The sequence below is a fragment of the Bos indicus x Bos taurus genome, chromosome 1, assembly GCF_003369695.1.
Source record: "Bos indicus x Bos taurus breed Angus x Brahman F1 hybrid chromosome 1, Bos_hybrid_MaternalHap_v2.0, whole genome shotgun sequence".
In the NCBI taxonomy this organism is placed as follows: domain Eukaryota; kingdom Metazoa; phylum Chordata; class Mammalia; order Artiodactyla; family Bovidae; genus Bos; species Bos indicus x Bos taurus.
This window is the reverse complement of record NC_040076.1, coordinates 146,435,322-146,448,645: the sequence shown is the minus strand read 5'-3', so window position 1 is coordinate 146,448,645 and position 13,324 is coordinate 146,435,322. Positions and strand designations below refer to the sequence as shown.

Sequence of the window (13,324 nt, the reverse complement as noted above, 5' to 3'; positions counted from 1 at the left end):
TCAAGTGATGCTGTAATAAAATCCTGAACTTCACTTCAGGACAGCTCAGAGGGAAAATACGAGTCCAGAAAGATGCATTACTTAATGGCCTTTGCTAATAGCAGGTTATAAACAGGGCTCGCTTGAGCACAAGCTGAATAGCAGCAAAACTGCTCTTCAGAGGGAATTGTGTTTTGAGTGGTCACCCTTGAACTGCACAGTCTAACACAGTAGCCACTAGCCTTGTGACATTTGAGGGCTTTAAACACAGCTAGACTGGACTGAGATACACTGTGAATGCAAAATACATAGAGGAATTTGAAAACTTACTAAAAGAAAAATAATGTAAAACATGAACGACATTAATATTGATTACATGTTGAAATTGTTTGGGCTATACTAAGTTAAATTTATTATTAAAATTAATTTCACCCATTTCTCTTTACTTTCTTCATGTGGTTATTAGAACATGTTACATTACATATATGGCTCATATTACATTTCTAGTGGACAGTGCTGCTCTAGAATAAGAGAGATGCCCACAGAGTGTAAAGGCAAATTGTCCACAGAGTGTAAAGGCAAATTGTCAAGAGCTAGTAAAGAAGTTTGAGTGACAACGACATCATGATGTGAATCTTGCAAGGTGGTTGAATTGGCTGGCTATGACTGACAATCTAGGGGCAAACTGGCCAATAACTGCATCTCAGTTTCTTCATCTGTAAAATGAAGCGAATAGTGGTGGATTGTTTACTGCTAGAAAGCTAAATGGAATAATGCACGTAAAGACTTCAGTGTGAGGTTTGATGCCCTGGTCAAAGGGAGCTTCAATAATTATGATTGCCTTGGGCAACTCCAGCTGCTGTAACAAAATACTGTCGACTGGGCGGCTTACATGACAGAAAATTATTTCTTACAGTTCTGGCAGCTGGAGGTCCGTGATCAGAATGCCAGCATGGTTGGATTCTGGTGAGAACTTTCTTCCTGGCTTGTATTAATACTTGGCTGCCTTCTTGCTGTGTGCTTATATGACAGGGAGAGGGAGAGAGAAAGGCTCCAGTCTCTGCTTACAAGGGCATTAAGTCCATCGTGAGCACCCCACCCACATGACCTCGTTTAAACCCGATGACCTCCTAAAGGCCTCACCTGTTAAGACCATCACATTAGGGTTTAGGGCTTCAACATATGAGTTTGGAGGCAGGGTGGACACAGACATTCAGTCCATCACATTCATTTCAAAAGTCCAATCCGAGAGAGATTTCATGTCGATTTGCAATTTGTTTACAAACACCTTTTCGACACTGCAGTCTAGTGGGTGCTGGGCACCGTTTTTGCTGGATACTGAGCAGCTGGCCTTGCCAGCTCTGAGTGGGGTCCTTGAACCAGGAGCAGCGGCATCACAGAGAGCCTGCTGGGAATACAGGACCTCAGTCACCACCCCACCCCCAAACCTATTGAATCAGGATCTGCACTTGACCTGGTCCCCAGAGGCTTGGGGTGCACATTGCTTACACAGGGCTGTCTAGGATTTGAAGAGGAGGGAATCTCCCTGGCAAAGTGTTCAGACCCTAGTGGTTATGTGTTTGTGTGGGGCTGAGGATGAAATCAGAAGAGAATGAGACAGTTACAGGGTTGGCTTGACGGAGGCCAATACAAGACACCCTTGTCCTCCCGTGATCCAGAACCAACTGTGAGGCAAGCAAACAAGTGGAGCAGACAGAGGTCAAACTATCAGCCTTATCACAGACAGGACTTTTGGAGAACAGGGACTTAGGTATGTGGCTTCCTGCCCCTGAACCCCAGAAACAGAGACTCATAAGGACGCAGGCGGTGTCTCCCCAAAACAATAAGAGGAGGGGAAGGCGTGCTTGGTGTGCTACTTTCCTATTGCGGCCAAACTAGCAAATTATCACCAACTTTGCAGCTTATACAACACTGGTTCCTCCTGTTTATTCTACCAGCATCTTGTCCTGTCCATTCCAAGCTGATTGCTGATGTCCACCTCCAACCCATCATCATTGGTCCTGACTGCTCCTAATGGCACGTGGGCGGGAAATGAGGGAAGATCCCTCCCTCTCCCTCACTTCAGTCCCTCCTTTTGTGTCCCCATTTTTTTCACCTAAATGCTCATGAGTCTTGCTTGGCAAGGTTATAGCTCATCTGCTCCTTCTTTACTCTAATTCACCTATCCACCTCTGATAGATTTATTCTCCTAAAATACGTCTCCATTGTGTTATTTCCCAGATTTCCAGGCTCTGAGAGAACCCGCTGCCTTCACACTGAAGTTCAGGTTGCTTTAGCTTGTGTAAGCTGCCTCTGACCTGTCTGTGTTTGTGTCTGCCAGCACTGTGTCACCTACGAACTGCCACACCCCAACCTGATCCCCAACTTACGCCCCAACTATTCTGTGAGTCTGTGTCATAACTTCATCCGTGCCTCTCTCATGCTCATCCTTCTGCTTGGAAAGGCTTCTCTCCCAACCCCCCAGGCACCCCCAAGCTTTACTGACCACCTGGTGAAAATCTACATGACCTCCAAGAGTCAAATCAATATCATCTCTAACCAAGAATCGGGTCTTTTCAAAGCCCACCAGCTGGTGTCAATCCCTGTGCGTCCTTCCTTCAGCTTCCTGGACTTTACACACGTGTTCATCAGCTGCTTGATACTCCACAGCTTCCACTTCTTGGCCAAAGAGACCTTGACCCGCTCTCAAACTTTGTAGATGGCCGGAAATAACCTCGGAATATGAATCCTAAATACTTGGTGATTCTGCTCAGCAAAGAATTTCAGGGCTATTTTCTGATAGAGACCTTGAGACAAGGGAGGATAAAAGTCAAAGATGAGATCAGAGTTTAATCATTCAGAAGGCTAAAAAGGACACTGATAAAAATACATAGTTGTGGTCAAAAAGAAACATAGCTCATCACGTATGTAGACCCAGATGTGGGGATGAGAATGTGTGCGTGTCCACAGAGATCAAGAGCGAAGTAACTTTAGGCAGATTTCCTAAACTCTCCAAGTGTAAGGTTTCTAGTCTTTAAAATGGGAGTGGGAATGGTGGTGTTGCAAGGAATAAATCGGGCAAGGTAAGCTTTTTGGCCGTGGCCTGGCATACAGCAGCCATGGCGAGACTGAAAGCGAACACTGGCCAAAGTCAGCTCTCACTGTTGTGAATACCCAGGACCTGTCTTCTCTTACAGTTCAGGTTCTAGCATCATTAACAACTCCTTGGGCAAATAATTTCAAATTCCTACAGGTGTGACTTCAGGTATAGACACTCGCCTCCTCTCTCTCCCCTCTTACCCCCCAACTTAATGATGCATGCTGTCTCCTTGAAGCTACTGACACAGGACAAACAAAAAAAGCTCTCAACAGACCACTGCACACCTTTCAAAATCCTCTCACTTCTGCCAATCAAAAAAATCTTCTGCCAAAAAAAAATCTTGGCTCTTCTCTCAGAATCACTGAAATATTAGGTGTGTAGACAAAACACTTGCCTTTCCACTCTGCTTCTCCTATTTCTCAGTCTCAGACATGGAAAGGCTTCTCAGGGTCTCAGGAGAGAATTTCCAGGGTGGTTAATTCTGTTAAGTCTCTTTAGCATAAACTCAGCTGTCTGCTCAATCTTACTGCTGTGAATTTCCCCTGACCCCCATGCCTATTAAAACTAAATTTGCTAACTTCAGGGTGTATTTGTTATTTTCTGCCTTAGCATTCACTATTAGTGCAAATAACACTTTCTCTGCTCTGTTTTTAAAAAAAATTTATGGAGTCATTTTATGTACTTGTAAAACACAATTCTGTGTGTATGTGTCTTTAAGAAGGCTCTTTTGAGAATTTTATTGTTGTTTAGTTGCTAAGTCGTGTCCAACTCTTTGCAACCCTATGGACCTAGCTGTCAGGCCCTTCTGTCCACGGGATTTCCCAGGCAAGACTACTTTAGTGGGTTACAATTTCCTTCTCCAGGGGATCTTCCTAACCCAGGGATCGAACCCACGTCTCTTGCATTGGCAGGTGGATTCTTTAACACTGAGCCACCAGGGAAGCCTCCTTTGAGACTATACATACTTAATTCCTTTCATTTTTCAGCACAGGGCAGTCCTTCAGAACCCCTTATTATTTAAGTTGCCCTTTTTGCTTAGCAAAACCATAAAACTAAGGAGCTGAAAATCTTGTTCTCCTGCCTATTTAAACAGCATCTGGAAATCTGAAATAATTACCTCCTTTCTTAAAGGTTTTATTTAAGCAATATTATACTAATATTGTGCAGTGGAGTTGAAAGCTCTAGGTCTGCAGTATTTGAAATGTTCAGATCTTAAGGCTTTGAAAAAATGCTGTTTCCTCCATGTTAATCATTCAGTTCTGACCATTATCCATAACAAGGCTGATGAAATCATTTCAAATTCAGAACATTATACATAGATATTCAAGGGAAAGAGAAATAGCTTCATATGGCTTTACTTAATGGATTTACCTGTGACTTTACCTGTAACTGTACATGCAGGAGTATATAGTAAGTGATCCATATGTGGAAATTATCATGACAATTATTTTAACAATTTATATCATCTGTCACTTTAAGAATGAAAGCTTTCAGTATAAGCAATCTGCCCTCCTAGCAAAGGGAAAGAAAGGAAATCAAGTGGGAAGAAAATATTTCTAAAATATCTCATCATTGGAAGTAAATGATTATAATGTTTGTCTATTAGTTTCTTTTAGAAGATATGTTCCAAACTGTTGTTTTTATCACTTTGAAAACTATTCATATTTTTACTTTTTTGCATTTATCTTCTAGTATGTCCCAGATTTTTTAATGTTTTTGTATTAAGTTAGGGTTTGGGAGCTTTTGTTGTTGTTCGTTTTTCCTTACCTATCGACAATTATTTTTTTTACTTTAATTTTTATTCTACATTGGTGTATAGTTGATTTACAATGTTGTGTTAGTTTCAGGTGTACAGCAAAGTGATTCAGTTACACATTCGCATATATCCATTCTTTTTCAGATTCTTTTCCCATATTGGTTATTACAGAATATTGACTAGAGTTCCATACGCTATACAGTAGGTCCCTATTGATTATCTATTTTGTATCTTATAGTGTGTATATGTTAATCCCAAACTCCTAATTTATACCCCCCCACCTTTCCCCTTTGGGTGTGGTTTTCACTTTGAATTGTGATCCATCCCTACATTATCCAAATGTATTTTTAACATTCATGAAATAAATCACATTTGCATCCCATACAGAGCTTAAAAGAGGTGATTCTATGAATGATAAAGACCTTAGTATTAGCTAGCGATGGGAGACACTGGTAGAAGGTACATAAAAACCATGCACATGTAACAGTTCATTTTTTATATGATGATTTACTGTTTTAAGTTATTTTTGACCCAAAGCTGGACAATATGCTACAAAAATCTCCAGTGCTAAAAAGTGTGAGAGGCAACAAGCTCCCCAGAAAATGAGAGAGGGGATTTAGTTTCCACACTGGCATTGGTTCCATTACAATTAATCAACTTCAGTAAATTTGGTGTTTGCTGTCAATATATTCACACAATTATTTTTATTTTCCTATTTTCTACTCTTTCAGAATGTGTTCACGGAATGAATCCATCTAGAGACGTTCACGGTATGTTAGATTCCAAATTATATTTTTTATATGCATATTCATATATGCATATATATGACATTTTATCCATGTATCTCTATTAACCCAAATAATCAAGACATTTTTTTTTGCTGATTCAAAAATATTTAAAAGCTGTTTTCCATATTGTAAATGTCAAACATATAAAACATTCCAATGAAATCTTAAATGATACCCTCGGTTCTACAGCGTTTACCACAGGTGCATTGTGCTGTTATTAAATGACTCTATATGACTCTCTCTAAAAAAAAAAAAAAAAAAGCTTGGCTTCTATGTGTTATAACTTTATTACTTTTGCTATAGCAGTGCTAATGTAAAATTTATATGAGCAAAATGCTTACTAAGCATCCCTAACTTTTAAAAAGATTAATTTAAATTCTTTCTCAGTTTGTTACTTGTGAGTTGTAAATTGATTTACCAAGTTAGTGAAATAGTCATATTTCAGCCACAGAATCCCATGGAAACATTCACACAGAGGAAGGATGTAGTGAAAAAACGAAGGAATCTGGTCCCCCAAAGTAATTATATTTCAAAAGTGAAATCATCTCAAATCTACTGGGAGAAAGGGATGTTTAATTATTTAAAGTCCAATGTTGAAAACCCGGACAATCTGTATCATACATACATTTACATGTATGTTAGTCTCCCTCAAAATTGTTCTCATTTCCTGTGCCATTAGTACCAACTAATGTGATCCACCTCTAGAAAAATACATTCTCTGCTTTTTATTTTCATTAAAATGGTCACTGAAAACAGAAATAATTATTTTAGAAATGTTACATTTTTAGGAATGTAATTTTAGAAATATATTACAGAGGGGATTCTAAGAGAATGGTTGAGATTCTTATTTTTGAGAGCGTTTTGAAAGAGTAAAAAATGTGTAATATTTAAATGTTTTCTGAGACTCCCATCATTATTTACCTAAAGTTGTAGGAAAAAACATGTCAACAAGCTGTTTTCCAGTGAAATTGTTTTATTTTCCCCTTCCAGCTAAGCAAATACTGATTTTTCAATTCACTGTGAAAACTCACGTTTCATTCAATCAACTAGGAGCCTTTTGGAAAATTCCCCCATGCAGCAAATTTGGAAGAAGCTGTCACACAGCATCCATCCGCCCAACATATTGCTTCGTTGTAATTTTTGCACTGTATTATGACAAAAGCAAATATTAGTATTATTCCAGGGGAACACTACGAGTGTATACAGAAATGTTTCCTTTTCTGTTAGAGAAGCAAGGGAAGGGAAATTCTATATCGCCGCTTAAATGAGCGCTCCTGGTGGAAAAAGAGTACATTCAACTCCATACTCTATACGTACAAAGCCCTTTAGATTAAGGGGTTCGGGATACCCCCTTAGTTGAGTCCCAGGCTGCCAGCTTTCCATTCATTTTAGTTCCTCGATAAGGAGGGGCGGTGTGTTTTATTGCTGGGTTTCAAGCCTGCACCCCGTTAGCGCAGTTACAGCCTGCGCAAGGTCCTGAGAACCCCAAATGCCCGGCGGCCCCACTCAAATAAAATCAGCAGCAGCTTTCCTTCCTGCTACTGTCCTTGTCGGAGTTCGAACTCGGGATTTACTGGTTGAGATTCTGAGCTAAACAGCGTCTGAACCGGGTGCATCTATCGCTAATCCTCTTCTCTTACTAAGGAAACCTGATTGCCACCTGGAAGACCGCGTTGCGTGGGGCGCCCGCGGCCCCTCGCAGGGTTGAGGGTTTCAGGCAAACGGTCGCAGCCCCAGAGGAGCTTTCTCTGAGCTTTCCGAGCAGGCGGCTTATCCCCCACCCCTCGACCGCTACATCCTTGAAGGCAAAGCCCATTTTTGCCTCCACCACACTCTTTAGTCCCCCCAGACCCGGTCCTAGGGGGTCTATGGGCATGCACTCGATCGGCTCCTGAGGAAATACACTCGAGCCCAAGCAGAAAGATTTCACTCGGCCCGAACTCGCCTCTAGAGCGGGCAGCGTCGAGCTCGGGCGCAGAAGAGAGACTGTGTGGCCCCGGGGCTCCGGCGCAAACGGTGTGTGTGTGTGTGTGTGTGTGTGTGTGGCGGGGCGGGGGTGGGGGGGATTGTCTGGGGACTGCTCGGTATGTGGGATCGCTCGGCCCGGGTGGAGAGAAGACGGTTAGGGGAGGGGGTCTTTACACCTGCAATGTCTGAAATGAGGCTTCTTCACAAATCACTTTTAAAGAAAAGTACAAGGGCGTTTTCTGAGACTCCCCTCAACTCCCAGACCCATTAAACAAAATACAGCTGAATACTGGAAGTTCCGGAATGTCCCAGGTTTTTTGGAGCGAGAGGAGCGAGGGGATGGGCGCACCAGGCGAGATGAGGGGCCGGAAGGAGGGGGCCTGGCCGCAGGGCGCCCGGGTCGCCCGCAGCCCCTACGGCTTGGGACCAGCAGATGGTGGACGGCCAAGGGATTTCGGGAAAAAAAGACCCCGATACGCGCGGGTCGGGACAGCCGGGACCTCTGCCCGAAGGTTCCCCTGCTGCCCTCCCGGCCGTTGGGATAGCGGGGCGGGGGCGGAACCGGGCCGCGCAGGCAGGATCCGGCTGCCGTTTCTCCTTTCGCTTACCCCAGCTGAAGTTCCTACCGGAGACCCAAATGCCTCCAGAAGGACTGAGCAACAGCCGCGCCGTCGGGGGCGTTCCCCCGGCGCGCGGGCCGGCCGCCGGGCGCCTGCTGCCCCCTGGCGCCCGCGCCGAGCCGCCCGGCCTCTCCGGGCCTGGGGCGAGGGAAGCGGCCGCGGCGCCCGGAAAGGCCTCCGCGGGCTGGCCCGCCACGGCCCCCGCCTCTGGCAGGCCCCTTGGCGCTGGAGCCCTGGGGAAGCCGGAGCGGCGGCGGCGGCAGTGCTCCGGCACCCCCAAATCGCGCGTCGGCAGGGGGAACCAAGGCGGGGGGTGGGAAGGGAGAGTCCCCCACCAGGGGGCGGGGGCGGGGGCGGGCGAAGGACCCCCGCCCAGGGCGAAGTCGACGTGGAGGGCTCCGTGCCAGGCGACGGGGGTAGTGGATGAGCGCCCTCCCCCCGAGGGAGGGACCCGATGGGCTCCGCGTGGAGTGTGTGTGCCCGCGGCCGGGCGGTGGCGCGGAGGAGGGGGGGTGACCCGGGGCCCCTCTAAGCTCCGCGAAAATGCCCGCGGCGCCGCTGGGACGGGAGCGGGGGGCATGTTCCTGCCCGCGCGCAGAGCCGGGGTGGCTTCAGCTCCCGGGGCGGCTGGCGCGCGCGCGCGCGCGCGGGCGGGGAACGAAGCCCGGGGGCCGTTTCCGGGGAGCCGGAGGTGGGTGCGGGGCACGAACGACCTGGGCCCCGCGGGGGAACCCCGCTCGGAGGCTTTCCACTTTCTTTCCAGTCGCTTGTTCTTTGGGGGGGTCTTTTCTGAACTACAGAACTCCTTCGCTGGCCGCTAAGCTCAACTCCACCTGAGCGAGGCGCGCCGCGTCAAGACGCAGCGAAAAACACCAAGAAAACAAACCCAGAGAGAAAACTCAACACACAAAAGGCAGGTCGTGGAGACCGACCACCGTCTGGCCTCAGTAAATGAATCAGCGCCACTTCGCCGCGGCTGCCAACCGGCGCCAAGCGGCTCCCCGGGCTGGGCCCTCAGCCCTTCCCGGCCCCCTCGCGGCCGAATCCCATCCACGTCGGGAAAGCGGAGGCCTTGGGGCCGCCCAGACCCCAGGTCTCGGGAGCCTAGCGGCGGCCGCTTCATCTATCTCCATGGCTCGCGGGACGCTTCCCTCCGACAGATCTCTGAGACCGGACCATTCGGGGCTCAGCGCGCGGCCTCAGTCCCTCCAGGCCGACCGGCCTTCTGCTCCACCTCCTGGGTCTCCGAACCACGGCAGCCCCCCGCGGCGGGCGGGCGGACTACCGGTCGCGCAAGCCCGCGGGTGTGCAAAGCCGCCGCCGTCCGCACCGGGATGGCGGTCTCAAGCGAGCGTGGGAGAGTGTGAGTGCGGGTCTGTGGATGCGAGGAGCGCGGCGTGGCCACCGCACTGGCGGTGGACTCTCCACCCCGGCCGCGTACAGTAGCGCGCGGCGGCGGCGGGGGCGCGCGGGCCAATTCCAGGAGCCCGCGGCACCGAGCCGCGCCCTGCCTGATACCGGAAAGGCCTGTGATTGGCCGGCAGCCGCCCCTATGCAAACGAGCTGAGGGAATGGAATTCCTCGGGCCGGGCTTACAGTAAAAGCACGTTCATTTCCAGGCACTCTCATTCATAGAGCCAGCGGGCGCAGGCGGGACGAGCGCCCCGCGGCCGGACCCAGCCAGGGCACCACGCTGCCCGGCCCTGAGCCGGCAGGCACCTCTTGTTGGGGATACTGGGGACGCCACAGGAAAGTCAATCTTTGCCGTTTTTTCTAGATCCGAGTTGGAACTTCGATTTTGATTTTTGTGTGTGGGGTTTTTTGTTGTTGTTTTTGCGTTTTCCTACTTTTGAATGAACTGGTTTCTTGGCTGGATGGTTCCATTTCTTTGCTGGGTGTGAACTTTTCTCCGGTTGTGTCCTTTGACAACAGCGGGAGAGAGTGCGCCGGGCTTCGTGGCGAGTGGTGAAGTGGCGCGTGTGCGTGGCAGGGTGTGCGTGCTTGTGTAACTCGAGCCGCCCCGTCTGTTGAGATCTGCGCTGCGGAGCGTTTCTCGCCAGGGCCCGCTCCACCTGCTGCGGTTCCGCGGTGAGTGTGGGTAAATTGGCGCGTCCGGGCAGTTCACCCGGCCGGCGCTGGGGCGACGTTGAAGGAAGCTCGTCTCGCTACTGCCCAAGTCGGGGCTGACTCACCGGAGTCGATGTAGACGGCGGCTGGCTTCCGAAGAGTGCGTGCCTGCGTGCGTCTGACTCTGCTGCAGCTCACCTCCCACCAAACCACAGGATCAGCCACAAACTTAACCAACATCCCCAAACCCGAGTTCTCAGATGTGGAGAGCTGAACCCTGAGTGTCATCGACTTGGATTTTTTTTTTTTTAAGATCAGCTTTTTCTTTGATAAAGCTTGAATTTTCTGAACTGAGCATTTTGCCAGAATGTATTGAAAACATGACAAGTCCTTCTCGCCCAGCCCTTCTTCAACTACTGAAGCTGATTCTCAAAGCTACTTAGAGAAGAAGAAGAAAAAAAAAAAAAAAAAAACCTGCAGCGAATATTAATGGGTTTCTGTTGTGTTTAAATTCTCTACAGATTGTATTGTAAATATTTTATAAAGTAGAGCATATGTATATGTTTATATATATGTGCACATACATTAGAAGCAGGACCTTTTGGAAGTCTCAGCTCTCGCTTTTGAGGACCGAAGCCAGTTTTGCATGAATAAAAAGTGGCGCCGTATTTGAAAACACTCGTATATTTTCTGTTGTGTTTGGACTTTAGACAAAACTCACCTGGGGGGGAAAAAAAAAAAGAACTGACAGGCAATTAACTACTGGAACTTCCAAATCCTGTATTTGCTGGTCCTTCTGCTCTCCGCATAAACAGTTTAGGAAGTGTATGGGGATTTTTACCTCCGGGTACTTCTGTAACAGCCAGACTGAAACTTCAAGCTCTCAAAGCAAGACTCAGAAGATAGGGTCCCTTGGCACTTGACTTTGGATTCTGGTCGCCCACTTTTTAAAGCACTAAGTGGTCGGTGCCCAGGTCTGAGCTGAGGCCGATCGTCAGAACTAGAACTTTTTCCGCCTACCTGGACTGTTCGTAACTTAGTCTCCCCCCTCTCCCCCAGCCACCTTGCAGCAATAAAGGCCCCTGAACTTGTATGTTGGTCTCCCGGGAGCTGCTTGCTGAAGATCCGCGCCCCTGTCGCCGTCTGGTAGGAGCTGTTTGCAGGGTCCTAACTCAATCGGCTTGTTGTGATGCGTATCCCCGTAGATGCCAGCACGAGCCGCCGCTTCACGCCGCCTTCCACCGCGCTGAGCCCGGGCAAGATGAGCGAGGCGCTGCCGCTGGGCGCCCCGGACGCCGGCGCCGCCCTAGCCGGCAAGCTGAGGAGCGGCGACCGCAGCATGGTGGACGTGCTGGCCGACCACCCGGGCGAGCTGGTGCGCACCGACAGCCCCAACTTCCTCTGCTCCGTGCTGCCCACGCACTGGCGCTGCAACAAGACCCTGCCCATCGCTTTCAAGGTAACTCGGGCCGGAGCGGGTGGCGGGAGGACAGGCAGAGGCCGGTCGATCGCCGGGGCGATCAGGGAAGGGCCGTGGCCAGGCAGGCGGGGCTGGGTTCTAGAAAGGGGCCGGCGCGGAGGCCCGTGGTCCACCCCTCTGCGCTCCGCACTCGGGGGATGCTGCGTTGCCGTGGCGACCCTCGGTGGGGCCGGGGGTGGGGCCGATGGTGGAGGGGTCCCGCTTCAGTAGGCCGCCGAGGCCTCCGGGGGACGGTTGAAAAAATTAAGGGTGCCCTCCCCCAAAGACGTCCACGGAGGGCCGGCGGGACCTCCTCCCCGGGCAGCGGTCCTTCGCTTTGATCCAAAGTAGGAAAAGTACCCGGCCGGAACCCAGCCCTTCTGAGGAAAGCATCAGGAAATAAAATTGAGATACTTTGATATACCTTTGGATCCAGGAAAAGAAACTTGACAAGGAAAACTCTCAGGGCTTTTCCCCTCATCCACCCCCTCTTTAACAGCACTGTAGGAATTAGCAAGTTCAAAGTCCACGGCGGACTCTGTTAAATTTGCAAAAGTTTTCGGAGGAGTGTTTTTTCTGTTGTTTTGTTTTGAGCTTCTAGCCTATTCCTGACAGAAGCCGCAAGTAGCGAATCCTGTTTCTTTTCCGGGAACCCTCTTGAATGTTATCGCCGGCTCACCTAGCTTGAAGCCCCCGGTCAGCGAAAGGAGGCATAGCGGGCTGCCGTGAGCCTGGGGGTCTCATCCGCCTGCTTTGCTGTTTGAGGGGAGGGGGACGGTGACGTGGACCAGGAAACTTCAGCCTTTTAGTTTCAAAGGTCCGCGTTCACTTTTCACCCCTCATCTTGCGCTAGCTTTCAGCTGTCTTGAAAAACCTTGGCCTTCAAAGGGGCTATATAAACAACCCCGGGCGTTTTTAAACAACCGTCCCACCACCCCTGGCAGCAAACAGAAGACGTTTCATTTCGGCGGTAGGGATTCAGTTCTTCTGTCTTGGGTGGGTTGAAGAAGGGGCAGCTTTTTAAATACAATCAGTGCTGTCATTTCCTGTTCTTTTAAAGGGGCTAAGGTAGGCAAGGGGTGGGGGTGGAAGCTATAAAGATCATCTACTCTTTTTATTCTTAAAAAAATAAAATAAAATCTGGCTACATAATTGTCCTCTTTAAGGGGAGATTAAAGTTTTTTATGGTTCCAAGCCTGGGATGGATTTCTAGCTAGTTACAATGAATAAATGTTCACTTTTTAAAACACAAGTTAACTATCGGAGTTCTTTATTGTTACGCTTTAGACACCTTCCAAACTTAGATTATGGTTTTTAAAACAAACAAAAAGTGCAGTTGGCTGCCTGTATAGAGTTGCCTCAATTTTCTGAAAGAAGGAGTTTTTGAGGAGGATAGAAAGGACGATGAGTCTGAGCAGCTGCTGGACTCTTTCCTGTCTCTTCCTCCACCTCTACAGATTTGGGTTGGGAGCTCATTTCAATTTTAAATCACTCTAATCCCTGTATATAAAAGGACTCAGCAGGCAGACCTCCTCGGCTCTGACGGGGATGGGCCCCGGGTCACTTGCAGATAAGTGCAGAGGGGAG

General features: G+C 48.7%; 1 protein-coding gene across 2 annotated transcripts in view; it reads left to right on the top strand.

The window, feature by feature from the left end:
• Positions 1-13,324, top strand: part of RUNX1 (runt related transcription factor 1) — a 274,012-nt gene that overhangs the window by 163,833 nt on the left and 96,855 nt on the right. For both annotated transcript variants that reach the window (XM_027548576.1, XM_027548573.1), the window contains exons 3-4: positions 5,567-5,605; positions 11,484-11,737. In XM_027548576.1, the coding sequence (XP_027404377.1) occupies positions 5,567-5,605; positions 11,484-11,737 (293 nt within the window). The remainder of the gene's footprint in view (positions 1-5,566; positions 5,606-11,483; positions 11,738-13,324) is intronic.